Source organism: Vipera ursinii (genome assembly GCF_947247035.1).
Source record: "Vipera ursinii genome assembly, chromosome: 2".
Classification (NCBI taxonomy): Eukaryota; Metazoa; Chordata; class Lepidosauria; order Squamata; family Viperidae; genus Vipera; species Vipera ursinii.
Genome location: NC_139513.1, coordinates 456,910 through 476,570, shown reverse-complemented (window position 1 = coordinate 476,570; position 19,661 = coordinate 456,910). Strand labels below are relative to the sequence as shown.

At 57.9% G+C, this 19,661-nt stretch overlaps 2 protein-coding genes across 2 annotated transcripts in view; one reads left to right on the top strand and one right to left on the bottom strand.

Annotated features, from left to right (window-relative positions):
- Positions 1-12,272: 12,272 nt before the first annotated feature.
- LOC310634498 (beta-1,3-galactosyltransferase 4-like) lies at positions 12,273-13,779 on the top strand (the record flags this gene model as incomplete). Its single annotated transcript, XM_083352916.1, has 1 exon — positions 12,273-13,779. The coding sequence occupies one exon, from the start codon at positions 12,273-12,275 to the stop codon at positions 13,326-13,328; it is 1,056 nt and encodes a 351-aa protein (XP_083209042.1). The 3' UTR covers positions 13,329-13,779.
- Positions 13,780-13,896: 117 nt separating this feature from the next.
- The window catches only part of WDR46 (WD repeat domain 46), a gene marked incomplete at its 5' end in the record, with an annotated part of 16,326 nt that continues 10,561 nt past the window's right edge, over positions 13,897-19,661 (bottom strand). The window contains 15 exons of the mRNA XM_083353224.1: positions 13,897-14,145; positions 14,433-14,546; positions 14,653-14,748; positions 14,961-15,055; positions 15,139-15,286; positions 15,365-15,518; positions 15,599-15,698; positions 15,791-15,926; positions 16,327-16,477; positions 16,770-16,874; positions 16,975-17,036; positions 17,144-17,231; positions 18,544-18,656; positions 18,749-18,832; positions 19,392-19,523. Coding sequence (XP_083209350.1) covers positions 14,035-14,145; positions 14,433-14,546; positions 14,653-14,748; positions 14,961-15,055; positions 15,139-15,286; positions 15,365-15,518; positions 15,599-15,698; positions 15,791-15,926; positions 16,327-16,477; positions 16,770-16,874; positions 16,975-17,036; positions 17,144-17,231; positions 18,544-18,656; positions 18,749-18,832; positions 19,392-19,523 — 1,689 coding nt within the window. The 3' untranslated portion in view covers positions 13,897-14,034. The remainder of the gene's footprint in view (positions 14,146-14,432; positions 14,547-14,652; positions 14,749-14,960; positions 15,056-15,138; positions 15,287-15,364; positions 15,519-15,598; positions 15,699-15,790; positions 15,927-16,326; positions 16,478-16,769; positions 16,875-16,974; positions 17,037-17,143; positions 17,232-18,543; positions 18,657-18,748; positions 18,833-19,391; positions 19,524-19,661) is intronic.

Here is a 19,661-nt window from a genome sequence, read left to right as displayed (position 1 = left end):
CGTGTCAGCTTTGCTGGATGGTTTGCTTACGTAAAGAATAAATACAAGGATTTCTTGTCTTTTGGGGCTGCTCTCATTTGTTCAGCTGAATAAAAATGTTAAAAGCTTAAAGGCAACTTCTGGATTCCTGTATTTTTTACCAGCAAAACCTCAGAACCTGCGTATCAGCCTGCCAGCTGCCGCTGCTGCCCATGGAGGACATTTTTGTGGCTCTGTGTGCCCGCCATGCTGGTATTGCCCCGCGCCACATGGACCATTTTTCTGGGGCTTCCCATTACCCGCTCGATGCCTGCTGCTACCGGGAGGTGCTCTTCAGCGTGCACAGAGTGGCGCCTGCGGAAATGCTGGCCATGTGGGAGGCATATGAGCACCCGTGTGCCACCTGGCAGCGCTTTCTTCGCCTGGCCCCCTGCAAGGCACTACCCTGGCTAGCCACGGAGGATAACCTATGACTGCCCACCTTCCCATCCACATCATTGGACAGGCAAAGAGACCGACTGACTCGCAGAAGCACTGCTGGGAACTCCGCCTGGGACTCTGCGGCTGCCTCTTGGGACTGTAGGTCGAGGCTCTGCCAGCTCTGGAAGTGCCAGGCTGCCCTCGTTGACTGTCTGGCCAATGTGGGCCTTACGCTGAAAAGCTGAAGGACAAAGAGGCCCGCCTGGACAGCTGGCCTGCCTGGGTTGTGTTTTTCAGGGTCATTCCTCCCTGATTTGGGTGCCATCCTCTCTTTGGCAATGGGAGGCCAAAGCGGACTTTTCCCGGCATCAGCAGCAAGGGAGAGGTTGACCCACAGAATGTGTGTGGGGTCTGACTGGCCAGATGGGACACAAATGGGTGGGCGTGGCTGGGCCAACCCCCTTCCGAGCTCCGGAGCCAGGACACAACCAGATTAAAACAGGTAGTCCTCCAATTATGACAGTTCACTTAGCGATATTCCAGAGTTATGCCCTCACCTCCCCCCACCCCAAAGTACTTACGACACAGTCCCAAAGTTACGATTGTTGCAGCATGACGGCAGTCATTCACCGGTAGGACACTGCAACATTCCCCCTGCCTATTCCCTCCCCCATAGGGACCCAGCAGGCCCTGCCCAGCCATGTTAGCCCACCGGCTCCTCCCCACCCCGTCACCAAACGCTTCCTTTCGAAGATGCAAAGTTCTCCTCAAGCGAGCCGTCTCCTCTCCAGCTTCTGCACCGTGGGGTTCACGCAGCAGCAGCAGCACGGTTACTTTGCCAGCTCCCGGCACTCCGAAAGCAGAGCAGGGAGAGCAGAGGCAGAGCTGGAGCCGTGCTTCCTGCCCAGGTTGGCTGATTTACCAAGGCTGTGCATGCAGGACACTGATCTGCTTCTGGAGCACCGGCAGCCTCGGTGCGTCTGAAGGAGTGTGAGAACGCAAAAAAGTGCGCCAGATCACGGCCCCCGAGGATTCTGTCCTCCACGCCAAAAACGTTTACGAAGCGATGGAGGCCTGAAGGAGCGCGAGATGGTGCCTCCGAAGGCTTCCATCCCTTTGTAAAATCTTTTGGCGTAGAGTCCTTTATTAGCCTAATACAAGTCAAGCCATGCAGGGCAATGCAATGCCGGAACTGAAGGTTCGCGCCCCAAAACCCACAGTGTAGCTTTTCCCTGCAGAAGGCGGGAGGGATTCCGTGACTGGTTCCCTGGAGGCGAATCAAATTCAAAAGAGACGTTTTTAGAGCGGTCTGTGTGTTGTCCAGGGGCCAGAGAAGAAAACAAGGGAAGCCACATCGGGGACTGGCAGCGGTATTTTTTGCCCCCCCATCTGCTCTTCTGTCCCTTCAACCTCAGCCTCGGAAAGCGCCAGGCTAGAACTGGGAGACGCTGAATTCTAGTCCCTCCTTGGGCATGAAAGCTGACTCGGTGACTTTGAGACACACACACTCTCTCTCTCTCAGCCCAACCCACCTCACAGGGTTGTTATGGGAAAATAAGAGGAGAAAGGAATGCTGGGTATGTTCACTGCCTTGAGTTATTTATAACAAGAAAGGCAGGATAAAAATTAGCAAATCAGTTTGTGCTGGTTCCAATTTCAACTCAAACCGGGACCAACAGCTGTGCCCACTTTTTATTTTTATTTTAATTCCATTTATATCCCGCCCTTCTCCGAAGACTCAGGGCGGCTTACAATTTTAAAGCACAAACCAATGTGCTTAGCAATAGCCTTCATTCTATGTATATGCCTGCTTATTAGGGCTTTCCCCCCCCCCAGCGGCATTATTACAAAGTCAGCTTATTGCCCCCAACAGTCTGGGTCCTCATTTTACCTACCTCGGAAGGATGGAAGGCTGAGTCAACCTTAACCAACTAACTACAAGGGCAGTACGAGGAGCATGGTTAACACCGATGCCTCATTGGCAGAGGAGCTGAATATCTTCTTCGCTCGCTACGAGGTAAAAAGACCAGACCCCTTAGCCTCTGCTGGCCGGCCTTCTGATTTTCAGCAACTCACCCTATATTCTGGATCTAAGCTGTTGTACTTTAATTAATCTCTTGATAAGACCTCTATAGTCTATATAAACAGATATCATTAACAGATCTCTCCAAATAGTTTTGAACTCCTAGAGACACCTTTTATCATATAGAAATACCTTTATTGCAGGTAAAGTTGAATACAGTAGGTGGATGCATTCAGCTGACATTTGTACAGCATTTCCAAGATATTTCCAAGGTATCTCTAAGGTTAGAAAATAGTAGTATTCCCAGGAACAGCATATTGAGTCTGCATGTTACCCCATGTCTTCAGGCTAAAAGAGAATGTACTCTCTAGGGACAAAGGAGGAGGAAGTCCATCCCAGAAAGGGGAGGGAAAAGGAAATACATCATAGGGTAGGAGGGTCTGACTACCCACGCCGTGATTTCTCCACACGGCTACGTGGTGGCAGCACACTCCCCATCTGGTATTACATAATACCACCATATAAAGACGTATAACAGTAGTTATAAAAATGCAAATACACGTTTGTGATTGCTGTTGTCACAGAACACCTAAAATATAAGTAATAAACCTGAGATATAGACATAAACCCTGAGAGATATAAAAAAATTAAACATTGCATACATATAAAATGTAAACATGAGAGATATATAAAAATAAACATGAGATATATGAGGCATAAAAACCTGAGAGATATAAGAAGTAAATATGCGTCTATATAGGACATAAATCCTGAGATATATAAGTAAACATGCATACATAGTGCAATAATAAAAACTGCCATTTCAGGCTGAGGTTTTGCTTGTTGTGTTCAAGACCTGAAAGATATAAAAGAACATGCATATATATTGCAATAATAACAATTGCCTTTTCAGGCCTCAATAGTCTGGATCAGGTTGAAGTCACTTTTCTTCTGGAAGGCAGGATTCAACAGGGAAAACCACGAGTTCAGTCTTCAAGAGGTAAAAGCAGAACGAGTTCTGTAATGGGTCTGATGAAGGTTTTTGGTGCCCTTCGATTCTTGAGGTCGTTGGTCCTTAAACAGAACAAGGTCTCTAACTTGGATATAAGAGTCAAGATGAGACGTTTGTGACTGGAGCGTGACTTTGTTGCTCCCCGCCATGCTGCTCCCCACCATAATTTGAAGCAGGGTTGGATACAGGTGGTTGCTGTGGATTGCCTGGAAGTGGAGCAGGATGCATAGCTGTATCGTGTTTGTCGCTATCGCATTCTGTGCACTTGACAAAGGCTTTACAATTTTTAGCAAAATGGCCATATGAAGCACAGCATCTGTAGCATATTCCAAGTTTTGAGGAACCTCCTTCCGCTCTTGTACAGTCATTGCTCTAAGCTGATGACATTTTTAAGAGGGTGAGGCAGTTTGTGAATAGGACACTGACGATTGGGATCTTCGTCCCCACCACCTGAATTGCTCCATTTAGGAGGAGATGGTACAGGAGGTGAAATGCTACCGCCTGAATCACTCCATTGAGGAGGAGATGATACAGGAGGTGAGATGTCCATCTTTCTTGTAGACACAGCTCCAAGTGAGTCTTTGTGTTGAGCTGCTGTGTTAACATACCTTGGTGATGGTGCAGGCACACTGGATTCAGGGTAGTTGAAGCTGGGGTCATTGTTCGTCCAGGCATGGTGACTTATGAACCTGGAAAAATATGAGAATGGGGGAAAGAAAAAGAGTAGAACGAGTTCCTCTCTGATGTTGAAGTTGAGATCAGCAATAGCAGGTTTGAAGGTTGCTTTCCAGGATCTGTAGATCTCTGGACAGTCATTAAACTTTGAGAGGCTAGAGTTGAGAAGCTCTTGCCGAATCATGTACCTGGCATGGTCAGAATGGTCTGACCCTTCACTCCTTGATGCCAAAGAAACTTGTTGGGCCCCTTGGGTGTGGAGGTTCTCTGGTGAGTAAGGATGAGGTGCACCAGGATAGAGTGATGTTGTAAAGGCATTCAGCTGCGGTGTATTCTGAAAGGTTTGTGCTGGTTGTCGATTCAACCATTGATCATTGCTGGAAATTACGTCGTCATTGGCAAGAGGTGGTACAGTTTGAAGTGTTGGCGCACCTGCTTCTGGGCGTTGAAGAGGTGCAGGCTTTTGCAGGCTTGGGGTCTGTGTGCTGTTCGTAGGAAGCACAGCTGACGCAACTGTGTGTTGGCATGGAGGTGTAGGCCTTGGCAGGCGTGGGACTTCTATGCTGTTCGTAGGGAGCACAGCTGATGCACCTGTGCTGTGTTGTTGAAGAGATGTAGGCTCTGGCAGGCGCGGGGCTTCTGTGCTGATTGTGGGAAGCACAGCTGACACACCTGGTTCTGGGCGTTGAAGAGGTGTAGGCTCTGGCAGGCGCGGGGCTTCTGTGCTGATTGTGGGAAGCACAGCTGACGCACCTGGTTCTGGGCGTTGAAGAGGTGTAGGCTCTGGCAGGCGCGGGGCTTCTGTGTTGTTTGTGGGAAGCACAGCTGACGCACCTGGTTCTGGGCGTTGAAGAGGTGTAGACCCTTGCAGTTCTGGGATCTCTGTGATGTTTGTGGGAAGTGCAGAAGATGCACTTGTGCTGCGGTGTTGAAGGAGTGCAGGCCTTTGCAGTTCTGTGGTCTCTGATGTTTGTAGGCAGTGTGGAAGATGGCTCTGCATCGTTGCAAACATTATGCTTTAAGATGTATTGACTGGTGCGTTCCATCGAATCCTCCACTTCTATTGGGATGGAACAATCTACATCGGTGTTTTTCTTCGCTGCCTGTTCATGGACCTTCAGCTTTGCCAGGACAGCTGCTCGTTCCTTTTCTATTTGCAGAATTTTCATTTGGGCTTCCTCCTTTGCTTGACGGGCTTTCTCCTGTGCTTCCATCTTTGCTTTCTGTTTAGCAAAGGAAGCACGTACTTTCTTTGCTTCTAGGTGTGCACGTGCCTCTAGTAGCTTGTGATATATCGTTGAAGCCCTGGAGCGAGAGGATCTAGCAGAGCGTACTGTGACTTTAGTTGATGTGGTTCTATGGGATCTGGTCTCCTGCGGTTCAGCAATACGGATTTTTGCCTTATTCTTTGCATCTTGCACTAGGAGATCTCTTTGCTGGTTCAGTTCCTCAATCTTGGTTAGTTCTGCTGAGGAATCCTCTACATTAGAGTCATTCAAAAAACCTATGTATTTTGTAGACAGCCGCTGGTAACGTTCATAAGCTGCAGATAGGCGATCTATAGAGTCTCTTAATGCAGCAGGATTTATTTTTATTTATTTATTTATTTATTTATTATTGGGACTTATATGCCGCCCTATCTCCTGAAGGACTCAGGGCGGCTAACAACAATAACATACAATAAATACAGAAGTTCAGATAAAATTAAAAATTAAAGGCCTCTGTACAATAAATTAAAATTAATTAAAAATTAGAGTTAAAAAATTAAAAACATAATTAAAATCCCTGTCAGTCCAGGTCAGCCAGGTGGAAAAGGAGTGTTTTGAGGCCGCGGCGAAAGGACTGGAGATCTTGGGCCATTCGAAGCTCAGGGGGGAGCTGGTTCCACAGGGCTGGGGCTCCCACAGAGAAGGCCCTCCCCCTGGGGGTTGCCAGCCGACATGGTCTAGCCGACGGTACCCTGAGGAGACCCTCTCTGTGTGAGCGCACTGGGCGATGGGAATTCGTTCCCGGCAGCAGATGGTCCTGCAAGTATCCCGGGCCTAAGCCATGTAGGGCTTTAAAGGTAAGTACCAGCACCTTAAATCTCACCCGGAGGACAATTGGTAACCAATGCAGCTCACGCAGGAGGGGTGTAATATGGGAGTATCAGATTACCATCAAGACTGAGCAAAATTGTCATGGTGTGTGCAGTTCTGTCCCATAGCTCTGACAGATTACTAGAAAAATTCACCCTTAATTGCCTCATAATTTTCTCTGAGTATCTGGGTTAGTTTTATTATACGCTTGGGTCTTACAACTTCTTGGTGCATACATCATAGGGTAGGAGGGTCTGACTGCCCACATTGTGATTTCTCCACACAGCCATGTGGTGGCAGCACACCCTATCTGAAGACCAAGTGAGAACTATATTGAAGGCTGTGAATCCCAGCAAAGCCGCAGGCCCAGATGGGGTGCTGGGGATAGTGGTCAGGAATTGTGCCCACCAATTATCAGGGGTCCTGACAAAGGATTTTTAACATCTCCTTGCAAACGGCATGTGTACCATAATGCTTGAAAGCAGCTATCATTGTCCCAGTCCCCAAGAAAACTGCAGTTGAGTGCCTGAACGACTACAGACCTGTTGCATTAACGTCTGTAGTCATGAAATGCTTTGAAAGATTGGTTCTCCAACATCTCAGGACATGCCTCCCACTGGATTTCGATAAACATCAATTTGCCTATAGGGGAAATAGGTCAACAGACGATGCCATAGCTACTGCTTTACACTCTGTAGCAAGTCACCTTGAGAAACCTGGAAGCTGTGTCAGGATGCTTTTTGTTGATTATAGCTCAGCTTTCAACACCATTTTGCCGAGCACTCTCATCGAGAAGCTGACTGACTTGAAATTTTCCCCCTCCATCTGCGATTGGATTCAAGACTTTCTCAGGGACCGGTTACAAACAGTGAGGGCTGGGTCTGCTTTATCCACCCCCCTGAAGCTTTGCACTGGCTCGCCACAGGGCTGCGTGCTTAGCCCCTACCTGTACTCTATACACATATGACTGTGTATCATCCGACCCATCTACTGTGATAATTAAGTTCGGAGATGATGCTACCGTGGTGGGTCTTATTACAGGTGGGGATGAGACAGCATACAGGGCGGAGGTACAAAAACTATCCATATGGTGTTGTAACAACAACTTGCACCTGAACATCGGCAAGACGAAAGAGATGGTGCTAGACTTCCGGAGAAAAAAGGAGGAACCTGCCCCACTTTACATCGTGGAGGACTGTGTGGAGAGAATTTCCTCCTTTAAATTTCTGGGAGTCTACCTCTGTGAAGATCTGACCTGGAAAGTCAATACAACTCAGGTGGTCAGAAAGGCCCAACAGAGACTTCACTTTCTCAGGGTCTTGCAGAAGAACAGGGTAGAACAACAGCTTATGACCCTCTTTTACAGGTCTACTGTAGAGAGTGTCCTCTCGTATGGTATCGTGGTTTGGTATGCTGGTCTGACAGCTGCGGACAGGAAAGTATTACAGAGGGTGATGAGCACAGCACAAGACATTGTGGGCTGTCCCCTGACACCACTGGATGACATCGCCAGGGCTCGTTGCCTTGGAAGAGTGAGGAAGATTCTCAGGGATGACTCACACCCTGGACGGTATCTCTTTACTCTCCTACCATCCGGTAGCAGATATAGGAATTGCCAGCCACACCAACAGGCTAACCCTATACCATTTCAGACAAATGGCTGTCCACTTTCACTTTCTAGTCCATTTATTATTTTATAGTTAAACTGCGAAATAACCAAATCTTGAAAATAACTTTTTAGCACCTCCAAATTATAGCAAGCTCTCTTTTAAAGTTTGATAGTCCATTTTACATATTCCCACCCAGTTCAAGCAGTCACTTTACTTTAAAAAAAAAAACACTTTCACTTCTTGTTAGGAAAAAAAAAAGTCCGTCAGGCACCATCTTCCCCTTCTTTAAAACAATCGTTGGAGTAGGAAGAGTTTGAGTTTCAGAGTTAAAGCTTTGTACTTGCTATTTATACTGCTCCTGCATCAGCTCTGTTGCTACCGTAACTCAAGATGACAATCAGATCCGGCACGAGTGGATTCAGCGTCTTGTTCTGCCTAAGCAGAAGAGTCCTTCGTTCCGGAGCATTCCCAGGCTTTGGGGGGGGGGCTCTCAACCTTCATGCCCCAGAACAAATGTTCTGGGGCGCTAGGGGAGCTCTACCCCTACCTGGAAGCTCCCCCTCCCCTCTTTGCCCAAGGAGAGGGGTTTTTGAGCGGCGGAACAGCTGATCGTTGGCTATTCCGCCGCTTCAACGGGATCGAAGGGCCGGCGGTCGAATCCGACCGTCCTCGCTGCTGAAGAGCCACCCGGAAGTCCGGCTTTTAGTAATGAGTTTGTTGCCTCTAGGTGCTCGCTGATTCATTGCTTGAGTATCTTTTCCAAGATCTTCCCAGGTATTGAGGTCAGGCTGATAGGTCTGTAGTTTCCAGGATCTATTTTTTTCCCTTTTTTGAAGATGGGAACTACATCAGCTCTCTTCCAGTCCTCTGGTAGTTCCCCAGTGCTCCAGGATCTTTGAAAAATATAGTTCAGTGGTTCTGAGATCACATCTGCCAGTTCCTTGAGAACTTTGGGATGTAATCCATCTGGTCCTGGTGATTTGAACTCGTCTAGGCTGGACAGGTGCTCACTTACCATTTTCTTGCCTATCTTAACTTGCGTTTCTATTCTGTTTTTTATGGCACTGGTTTTCGTAGGTTGGTCTGTTTTTTCCCTTTGTGTAAAGACAGATGCAAAAACCAAGTTAGAGTTCTGCTTTCTCTCTGTTGCTTGTCACCTTCTTGCCACTTTCCCCCACTAATGGACCAATCATTTCCTTAACTTTTTTTTCTTATTCTTTACATGTTGAAAGAAGTTTTTTGTTGTTGTTATTTTTAATTATGGTCGCAAGCCTTAGTTCATTTTGAGCCTTACCTTCCCTCACTTCATCTTTGCTGGCACGGGCTGTTTGCTGATATTCTGCCTTAGTTATGTGCCCCTCTTTCCAATTCTTATACTTGTTTTTTTTATCTTTCAATTTTTCAGAGTTCTTTATGCAGCCATGCTATTTAATGCTGCATGGCCTCAGCCGGGCGGGCGGGGGGGCCCCTCCAAGATCTTCTTCCAGGAAGGACCAGCCTCCTGCCGGCATCTGGAAGGACACCCCCACCCCCTGTGGGGTGCCAGCTTTGTCAGTTTGGCAAGGCAGCCACACAAAGACAAGACAGCCCTTGTGGGTATTTCAACCAGGTCTCACTTTGGGGGAGAGGGGGTTGTCTTGTTTCTAGGTGATTTCGATGGTTTCCGGCTGACCTGGGTGTTGAAACGTCACTTGAGAACGTTTCTTAGGGCGGGGGATTCCTTTGCCAGAGAAACGAGGGCTCTCTGGAGGATTTCAAGGGGACTTTTCCCTCTACAAAGGATTCCCTCGTTTGATAGCCTTAAGCCGCCCTGTCCAAGCCGGAGGACCCGCTGGTCAAAGGCCTACAAGCCCAGCCTGATCCCACTGGGAGAAAAGCCAAGAGCCCTGATTGTTCTTCTTTGCTGCCTCCCGGACAGAAGCAGGCTCCACCCTTCCCTACACCGCTGGGTGTTGTGTGGGTTTTGTGCAAGCAACAGTGTCAGAAGGCAAGAAGCACGCATCTCTCCTGCTGAACCCCCAAAGGTATTCCGGTGCCCTGAAAGACCCTGGCTGGGGGGGAGGGGAGAGAAACAGTGGGACTCCTGGCTTCCCTCCAGCCCGTGTCAGGAATAAGTGCTCCCTCCTCCTCCTCCTCCTCCAACGGAGGGTGACGAGGGCAGCGCGCCAGGGAGAAACACGTCCAGCCTTCACTTCCTGCAGTGCAGAGGCATCTTGGCAGCCCTGCCTGCCTCGGACTCGCCTCCTCCTCGCCTGTTGCCTCTCCTCTCTGTCCGAACAGGCCCGGAAAAGGGCAAAAGCTTAACAAGCGGGAACAGGTCGCTTAACAGACACGGCCGGAGAACGCTAACAGGCTTCCTGCCAGCTGCTCACTGGGCGTCGGAAGCGGCACCCGTTGGCAGGCCGGGCAGGGCTCTCCCGGGGGGGACCACCCAGGTAAGCCCAGAAAACCGGCCCAGGGGTGGCCCACCCTGCCTGCTCTTTCTGAGTAGTTTGTTATCACTTGACGGACAGGAGTTGCCAAGAAAGAGAAATATTTGCAGCTGAGGGTTGAAATGAGGGGGTGCCGGGCGCTCTCTGCTTTCTTGCAGACGTCTCATGGCCCAAACTAGGTAACATCGTCAGGGCTAGTAGGGAGAGGGGCTGCGTCTAGTGGCCTGCCCTGTCAATCTGGACGGGGTTGGTCCGAGAGGGTCTTTGTTTGGGCTGTTTAGTTTACTTTACTTCCTGACTGTTGGCCTGATGTTAACCTTGGGAGTTCATCTCTGCTCATCTGGGTGCTGATTGCGGCTGCTGGTGGAGGTGCCCAGATGTGTTTATCCCAAGCATGTTTAAAGGCAGTTAAGGATGAAACACGGCCTTCCTCCATTTTGGGGAGGGACCCTTCCTGCTCCAGGCCAAGCTGGGCCTCTCCTAAGTGCCCTGGGGGGGGGGGAAGGGAGCAGCTGGCACAGGGACGGGGGGGGGGCAGAGAATGAGGGGGGCAGCCATCAGAGGGAGGCTGTTTTAGACTGCTGGAACAGGCAGCCTCCCCAAGGCCCACAGGCCCCGCTGCGTTACCCAGCAGGAACCAAAGCTTCTCCCTGCCCGCCCGGGGCCCTGATCCACCCAAACAGGCAGCAGCAAGCAGGAAAGCGGATGGCCGGCCAGCCATGATCTCCGGAGGACCTGAGCAGCCGCCAGGGGTCGGTGGGCCTGCAGAGCCATTGCTGCCCTCTTGCTGGACCCGTTCCCAGCGCCCCAGGGCCTTCAGGACTGGCAACGAGGGGGCGCCCCAAGCCAGGTCTGCCCCCTAGCTGGTCATTGGGAGGTGCCCCACCACCAGCCCCAAAGACCGCTGGGCTTGTTGATTGAGAGCAGGTGCAGGGAGATGCCTGCAAGCCGGACTCCAGGGAAGGTTGGCACAATCTCCAGGCTGACGGATCATCAGCGCCAGGGCAAATGGGGGGAGAGAGCTTAGTGGTGCTGCCGAGGAAGCTCACTTGAGCAGCTGGCTTAATTCCCCAGGCGGGGCTGGGCTGGGAGGGCCCCCCTTGGGATTGCTGAGGCCCAGGCAAGCAAGGCTGCACAGCTGGGCTTACTGGAACAGAGAGGGGGAGAGGAGGAGGAGGGAAGGGGGGGCAGAAGTCCCTGGTTCAGGGCTCCTGGACGCGACCCGACATCTCCCGGCTTCCTTTGCTCTGGTGAGGATCCCTTTTCTGGGCCGAACCTGAAGCTGCTCTGCCCTGAAGGAAACCGCATCGGGGAGCCGGAGGGAAGAAGGCAAGCCTCTTCCAGCCCCGGGACTCCCGTCCGCAGCTGCCACTCCCCAAACTCTGGGAATGCGGCTTTCCCGGGTTTGCCCTGCAGCCGTTTCGCCTGGATCCGCACTCGGCGTCTCTTTCTCCAGAGGATCCCGGCAGAGAGCCACCACGTCTCCCCTCCGCCGCTCGCCAGACCGCCCTCCGCGCCCTCCCTCGGCTCGGCTCAAGGCCGCCGCTGGCCTTTGCCCCTTTCCCTGACCAGCCCCCCCCGCCGCCGCCGCCCAGGGTGGCCCAGCACCCCCGTTCCTGGGAGCAGCCTCCCTCCTCCGCCCGGCCGGGGGAAGCCGAGGGCGGCGCCGGGGGCCAAAGCGCGGCCGGCTCCCTTAAGCGCTCCCGGGGAGGAGGGGTCGGCGGGGCCCGGGCCGCTCTCTCAGCTGCGGGGCCGCGGACGGCGCCTGCCCGGCGGCGCGCAGAGGCGAGAGCGAGGCTGCCCACCCGAGCAGCAGCTCCGCCGCCGCCGCGCTCCTCCTTCCCCCAGCAAGGTCGGTCTGTCCGCCTTTAGCGGAGGGAGGGTCGGGGGGAAGGGAGGGAAGGAAGCCGCGGCGCCGCTCGCCGGGAACGGCCGGCAGGACGCCGGTGGGCGCCGTCGCGGGCGCGCAGCGGGGCCGCCTTTGTCCTCCTCCGGCGGGGCTGACGCTGCTTCTCTCTCTCGCAGGCCTTCCCGCCGCCCCCCATGCCCGCCGCGCCGCCCCGCCTGAAGCGCTGCCCGCGCCGCCCGGCCCGCCTGCTGGGGGCGCTGCTGGCCGCCCTGCTGGCGCTGAGCTACCTGGCCGGCGGCGGCCACGAGGAGCTGCTCTCGCGCGCCCTGCCGCTCCTGCTGCCGGCGCCGGCCCGGGACGCCCCCGCCGCGCCGCCGCCGCCCGCCGCCTTCCCGCTCTCGCCGCCGCCCTGCGCCGCGCCGGCCCCGTGGCTGCTGGTGCTGGTGGCTAGCGCGCCGGGGCACGCGGCGCGGCGGGCGGCGGTGCGGCGGAGCTGGGGGGCGGCGCGGCTGGGCGGCGGGCGGGAGCAGCGCACCGTCTTCGCGTTGGGGCTGCCGGCCGAGGCGGGGCTGCAGGCGGCGCTGGAGCGCGAGGCGGCCGAGCACGGCGACCTGCTGCAGGGCCGCTTCGCCGACACCTACGGCAACCTGACGCTGAAGACGCTGGCGCTGCTGGGCTGGGCCGCCGCCCGCTGCCCCGCCGCCCGCTTCCTGCTCAAGGCCGACGACGACGTCTTCCTCAACCTGCCCGGGCTGGCGCGGGAGCTGGAGCGGCTGGGCGGCCCGCCCGACGCCGCCGCCTACCTGGGCCGGGTCCACTGGCGCGCCCCGCCCGCCCGCGACCCGCGCAGCCGCCACTACGTGCCGGCCTCGCTCTACCCGGAGGCCGCCTACCCGCCCTACTGCAGCGGCACCGCCTACGCCCTCTCCGCCCCGGCCGCCGCCGCCGTGCTGGCCGCCGCCCGCCACCTGCCGCCGCTGCCCGTGGAGGACGTCTTCGTGGGGCTCTGCGCCCGCCGCGCCGGCATCGCCCCGCGCCACCTGGCCCGCCTGGCCGGCGCCGCCCGCTACCCGCCCGACGCCTGCTGCTACCGGGAGGTGCTGCTCAGCGCGCACCGCGTCACGCCGGCCCAGATGCTGGCCGTGGCCGCCGCCCCCGAGCCGCCCTGCGCGCCCTGGCAGCGCCTGCTGGGCCTGCTCCGCTGCAAGGCCATGGCCTGGCCGGCCCGGGAGCCCGACGGCGGCCCGTGAACTCGGACGGACTCCCCCCAGCCTCGCCGGACCACGGAACTCGAGCCGAGCGGCCGCCACGCATGGACGGATCAGCCTCCCGGTTCGGTCTTTGGGGCTGCCCACCTAGTGCGGGGCCGCCCTCTCTCGGGTCAAGCGGCTCCCGAGTGGATTTTTGGAGCTCCCTCCCCGCCTCCGGGTGTGGTCTGAACTGGCTTGGGGAACAGGACTTTGTGTGATGTGAAGGAGGGGAGCGCGCGCGTCACACCAAGCCACAATACAGGGCGGTTGTGAAGGTAGCGACTCTGGCCGGGTCTGTGGGACACGGAAGGAGCCTTGCGGTTGCCCAGATCCGCCTCTGCACGTTGGGGGGGAGCAGCTACAGCCCTTGGGGAAGGGAGGCCCTCGGTGGCGGGGTAACCCCCCCCCAAAGTCCAAGGCCCAGGAATACTATGGGGGGTGCCGCTTTGGCCCTTCATCCCAAGGATGCTTTTGGGGGGGAGCCCCCATTCTTTGCCCACTGGGGGAGAGGGAAGTGGGGGCAGCCCCTCCTCCTTCACAGGGCCAGAGAGACGGTGCGCAACACATCTACAAATCACAGGTGTGTATGTATTCGAAGCTCAAGAGTCCAAATAAAGCCGACAGGGGTTTCGGAGAAGGTCCACGGGGCCAGCCGTCCGGCACGTGGCAGGGGAGACCAATGTGCCCCGCCAGCCGCCTTCGCCCGCTATTTCCGGAAACGATCCAGCGCTGACCTGCCGGCCGCAGGGGCTCCGGCCTTGGGTGTGGCCGGCTGCCTCGTCTCTGCCTTGGCAGCCAAGCTCTTCCGGACCAGGGCCTGCCGGGAGGAGGGTGGGTGGGTGTGAACTGGAACTGGCAGAAACCCCCCCTCCCCCAAGGGCCCCCTTCCAAACTCCAGAGGCGGGACCCAGCCAGGTTAACAATCGGTTCAGACGCATACTCCTGAATCGAATGGGAGCTTTTTCTTGCCCTCTGACGTATTAAAGGAAACGTTTGGCAACCACCTCGTGGCTCAGCAGGATTGGGGGTGGGGGCAGGGGGGGATCCAGGGAGGAGGGGCAGAAGGAGCTGGGGAGGAGCAGTCAACCTCTGGAGGAGACTCACCCGCTGTTCCTCGGCCGCCACCTTCTTCCTTCGCTTCAGCCTGCTGCCCGCCGAGTCCCGGCCCTTCAACCTCCGCCGTGGGGAGAAGGGCGCCTTGGCCTCTGGGTCGAAGCCCTGTGGGGAGGGGGGGCAGGGAGTCAGCGTCCTCAGACCCGGAGCCCTGCAAGGCCACACCTCGTGCCTCCTCCTCCATAGGTGCCCACCAGCCCGGGACACCTACCAGCCTCTCCGCCCGCTCCTTCTGCTGCTGGTCCAAGGAAACGGGGTCCACCCTGCCCAGCTCTGTGGGGTCCAGGGTGATCAGCTCCGACGGGATCTGCGGGGCAGAACCGGCCGTGAGGAAAAACAAGGGGGCACTGGGTGGAGTTCCTCCCCCAGAGCACCCACTTTGGATCCGTGGCCTCTGGCTGAAGAGCCAGGAAGAGCAGCCTCGGCTCTGGAGGGAGCCAGCTGCAGGCAGGGGGGAGGGGGTTGAGGGGGGGCTGGAGTGGGGGAAGCAAGGGCACGGTCCTGGGGGGGGTGTCTCACCTTCTCCAGAAAAGCTTTGACCTCCCACTCCTGCCTCTGCCTCCGGCTGCGGAAGGGATTGTTCTCCAGGGCATCAAAGTTCGGCTCCCCGGCACCTGTGGGGCAACCGGGCTGAGGAAAGTCCTCCCCGAAAAAAGGCGTGGCCCATCCCCCCTCCAAGCCGCCCCCCTCCCCTTACCTGGGACCAGAAGGCTGGCAAAGCCCTGCTGGTGCCCCACGCCCAGCACGTCCTCAAAGGGGCAGAAACGGAGGCCGTGGGAGGGGCCGGGCAGCCCGTGGCACAGGTAGGGCTTCTGCGACGGGCGGGATGAGAGGTCCTTGTACACCTGGGGGCAGAGGCGGCAGCTCGTGAGGGGCCGAGGCGGGGGGGGGGGAGAGGGCCAGGCTCAGCCCGCCTGACTCACCTGCACCACCTCCTGGCAGGCGGCCCCCAGCAGCCCCCGCTGGCTGAAATCCAGCAGCCCAGCGCCGGAGGGCAGCAGCAGTGAGTGGAGGCGCCGGTACGCCCGGAGGTCGTAGATGTGCAGCTTGTGGTCCAGTCCTGAGGTGGCCATGTAGCTGCAGGAGAAGGCAGGGAAGGGTCCCTTCTGCGCTTCTGCACGTGCCCTCCCCCCCCTCCCGGCTGCCCCTCTGCTCACCTCCCGGAGGGGTCGACTGCCACGGCCCTCACGGCCCCCTGGTGACACAGCAGCCGGACCAGCGGGGCCTGGGCGCTGGGGCTCCAGAGGGTCACCGTCCCTGCAGCGGGGGAGGCAAAGGGGGAGGGGGGCGGTGGGTGGAGGCGCTCCAGACGAGGGCAAGGGGATGTCCACGTGGCCGGCCCCACTCACCATTGCTGTGCCCCAGGTGGACGATGGCGTTGGAGGGGTTGTGGGTCATCACCGCCAGCCTGCCGGCCTTGGTGCGGATGGTGGCCACCTCCTTCCCCACCGAGATGTCCAGGTACTGCAGGAACCCTGACTCACTCTGGGGGGAGGGGGGGAGCAGAGAACAGTTTCAGGGGGAGGGGGAGAAAAGTGACCCCTGCCACACACACACACACAGACTGGGCTTCGAAACCTCGCTGCTCTCTGTCCCACCTGACTTCGGTGGATGGCTTAGGGGCTTTGGGTTTGGCAAGGGGTCAGTCTAGATGAGCATGGGGTTCCCCCCAACCCTCAAATTCAGGAACTCACCGGCTGCCCTTTTGGTGTCGGGGTGGGGTGGGGTGGGGTGGGCTTCTCTGCCCAGTTGAGCCCAAGCCGTGAAATCAGACAGACTGGGTGTGTGCATCCGGTGTGTGTGTGTGTCCGTCCCACCCACCCCCGGTCAATGCCCCCAGGTAACTCCCCCTTCAGAGAGGTGGCCTGGCCTGGTGCCCGCTCACCGCTGTGGCCAGGAGGAAGTGGTAGGGCAGGAACTCCATCCGCTGGACGCCGTGAAAGCGCTTCAGGCAGTTGAGCTCCACGCCCTGGTTGTCGTACACGTACAGCCACTTGCGCTGGGCCACGGCAAACATGGTCTCCGTGTGCAGCCACCTGCAATGCGCAGGGTGGAAAGTGTGCCCGCCTGCCCCCCCAGAGCACGGTGGTTCCTTCAGCGTGTGTGTGGGGGGAGCGAGAGGGCACAGACACCCCAGCCAAACAAGGCTTGTGGTGGGTGGGCCGGAACACTCGCAAGTTGCGATTGTCACAGTGGAACCATCCTGTCAGGGCTTGGCCGATAGCTGCAGCCCCTGCTGCTGGGTGGGGGGACCTTCGGGCTTCCCCCCCCCCATCCCTCATTCCCACCCGAGAGGTGCAGCGTAGAGCCGCTCCGTGTGGGACTCACGTCAGGTCCGTGACGGTCTCCATGACGTTCATCTCGCACATCAGGGCCTTCGTCTGCCAGTCCAGAGCAGCCACGTGGCCCCGGCGCCCCCCCAGGAGGAGATGCCTGAAGTGGGAGAAAGGCAGGGGTGAGGGGGCAGCACGTAGGAAGACGCTCCCCCCCCTCTAACCTCAGCGGTCCAAGACCCTCCACAAAGCCCGCTCACCGGCCATTCCGCGTGTAACTGAGCCGGTAGGGGCCAAAACGGTCCAGCCGCAGCTCAAAGTGCTGTGGGAAAAGAGAGAACACGGCAATAAGAGTTGGGGGCCCCAACCTCCCCCTCCCAAACCAGCAACTGCCAGTGCACCCCAGTCCGGAGCGGCCCCCCCTTCCACCTTGGCACCGGCTGCGAGGTCCACGGCAGCAGCGATGTCGGCCTGGGCGACGGTGCAGGTGTCCTCCTCCTCACTCCCCTCCAAAAACCTGGCACAGGGAAGAGAAATTGGGGTGGGGGTGGGGAAGGGTCAGCGTTGCCCCTCCAGCCTCCTTTTTGTCATCGAAAGAGAAACACGAGACCCCTGAAAAGTTAGTCCTTGCAACGAAAACAAATTCCGTTTCGAGGCCACTTTGAAAGGTGTCGAGATGTCGGACGTTGGGGCTCCAAACCCCCAACGTGGGAAAAAGACCTCTCCCCGCACCCCCCTGTTCCTTCCCCTTTTGGGCTGGCCCTGCAAGTGTGCAGAGGCCCCTGCAAGTGTGCCTGCCCACCCTGTCAATCAACAAGAAGACCCAGGAATTGGGGCACGGCGGCGGCATCAGCCTGTCGTAACACGTCTGCAGGGTGGCGCCCCAGGTGGGGAGAAGGTGCTGCCAGCTGGCGCCTCCCCCGCTTCCTCCCCCCAGGCGGAGGACCAAATTACGTGTGAGGAAGGGGATCGGCTGAGGGGGAGAGCGGAAGCCTCACCCGGGGCAGGAGCCCTCCCGGGGCCCCACAAGAGAGGCGGAGGGGGCCCCGGGGACTGGAGGGCCGCCCCCTTCCCCTCCGCTCTGGGCAGGTCTCCGGCAGACGACCTAGGGCTGCGGGCGCTGCGAAGGGGTGGGAGCTGGGCCTGTGGCAGGGAGGCTGCGCTGGAGCGCCTCCCCAAGGGCTGAAAAGCTCAGCAAGCAGCAGTGCAGGGCGACCCTACTCAACACAAGAGCACCAGGATGCAGCTGCCCAAAAGACAAAGGGGGGTCGGGGGAGGGGCCTCCCCGTTCCACCCAGACCAGATCTCCCCCACCTTGAAGGGTCCAGTTCTATTCCTCCCAATCAGGATGGCACCGGGGGGGGGGGCAGCGGAACAGCCTGCCACAGGATGCGTTCGTAGGTGGGTGGGGTATATAGGTAGATGATAGATTAGAGATAATAAAGATACAGATAGATAAGTAGAGATAGTGACAGAGATGATATATCTACATCTATATACATACATATGTAAATTAAAGATATGATTAGGCAGTGATAGATGACAGACACAGAGAGAGAGAGAGAGAGAAAAACACGGGCTCCTTGGGGCCCTCTTGAGGAGGTTGGTTCTCCTGCAGACGTTTCCTGACCCAACTAGGCAGCCTCATCAGGGCTGGGACTGGCAGGACCAGCACGGACAGCGTTCCCCAGTTTGGGCTCTGGAGCATCCGGGAGGGGACCAGCTGGCTCAAGAGGGCACCAAGGACCCCTCCCGCCAGAGACTATCCACCGCAGGTGGGGGGGGCACTCTGCGAGCAGGGGGCGGGGGGTGGGGGGGGAGGGGCTCACCCGGGTTCCTCCAGCAGCAGCAGCTCCATCCGGGCTGCCTGGCGAGCCGCCGCTCGGGCCTTCTCCTCCTGCGAGGCCAGCCGGTGCTTCAGCCGCTCGCTGGACACAGCCTCCTGCGGGAGACAGACGCAGCATGAGAGGGGCAGCGGGCCAGCAGCCCAGGGGCAACTGGGGGGTGTGGGGGGGGGGTCCCCAGAAAGCTCACAGCTCCTGCGGGTCTCCGCGCTGGGAACCTCTGCACCCGCTCCGGTGGGACTGGGTCGCCGGCTCCAGGGAAGGGGTCGGCTTTCTGCAGGGGGGGGGAAGAGAAGCCCAGAGCACCATGTGGTGGGTGGCCTGCCCACCAGCCCTCCCCCCTCTGCCCCTCCCCCACCCCCCTTCCCTATCCTCCCCTCCCCACTCTGCCCCTCCCTCCCTCTCCCCTCCCCCACCCCCTTCCCTATCCTCCCTCCCCACTCTGCCCCTCCCTCCCTCTCCCCTCCCCCACCCCCTTCCCTATCCTCCCTCCCACTCTGCCCCTTCCCTCCCTCCTCCCCTCCCCTATCCTATCCTCCCCTCCCCACTCTGCCCCTCCCTCCCTCTCCCCTCCCTGCCAGGCGCTCCCCCACCCTGCCCGCCCCCCATCCTACCTGCCTGCTCCTCCCCACCCTGCCTGGCACCCTCCCCCGTCCTGTCCACGACCCCTCCCCACCCTCCCCTCCCCAGCCTACCAACCCCTCCCCGGCCGCCCTGCCTGTCCCCGCACCCCTCCCCCTCCCTGCCCACCACCCGTTCCCGCCGCTCCGCCCTCCCTCCCTCCCCCAACCTGCCTGCCCCCCCTTCCACCCCTCCCCCGCGAGGCCACTCACCCCGGAGATCCGCTTCTTGCCGCCGGCTCCGTCCTCCGCGGCCGCCGGGCCCTCTTGGCCTTCGGAGGGGCTGCCCGCTCGCCTTCGCCGGGCCCGGCTCCCCGTCCCAGTAGCGCCGCTGCCTCCGCCCGGCTGGGAAGGAGGAAAGGGAGGGCGAGAGGCAGGCGGGGAGGAAGGGGTCGGGGGTGGGGGGTGGGCGCTCCCCCTCCCGCAGGCTCCCAAGCAGTGGCCGGAGCGGCAATTGGGGTTTTTTTTTCCCCCGCTCGGGCA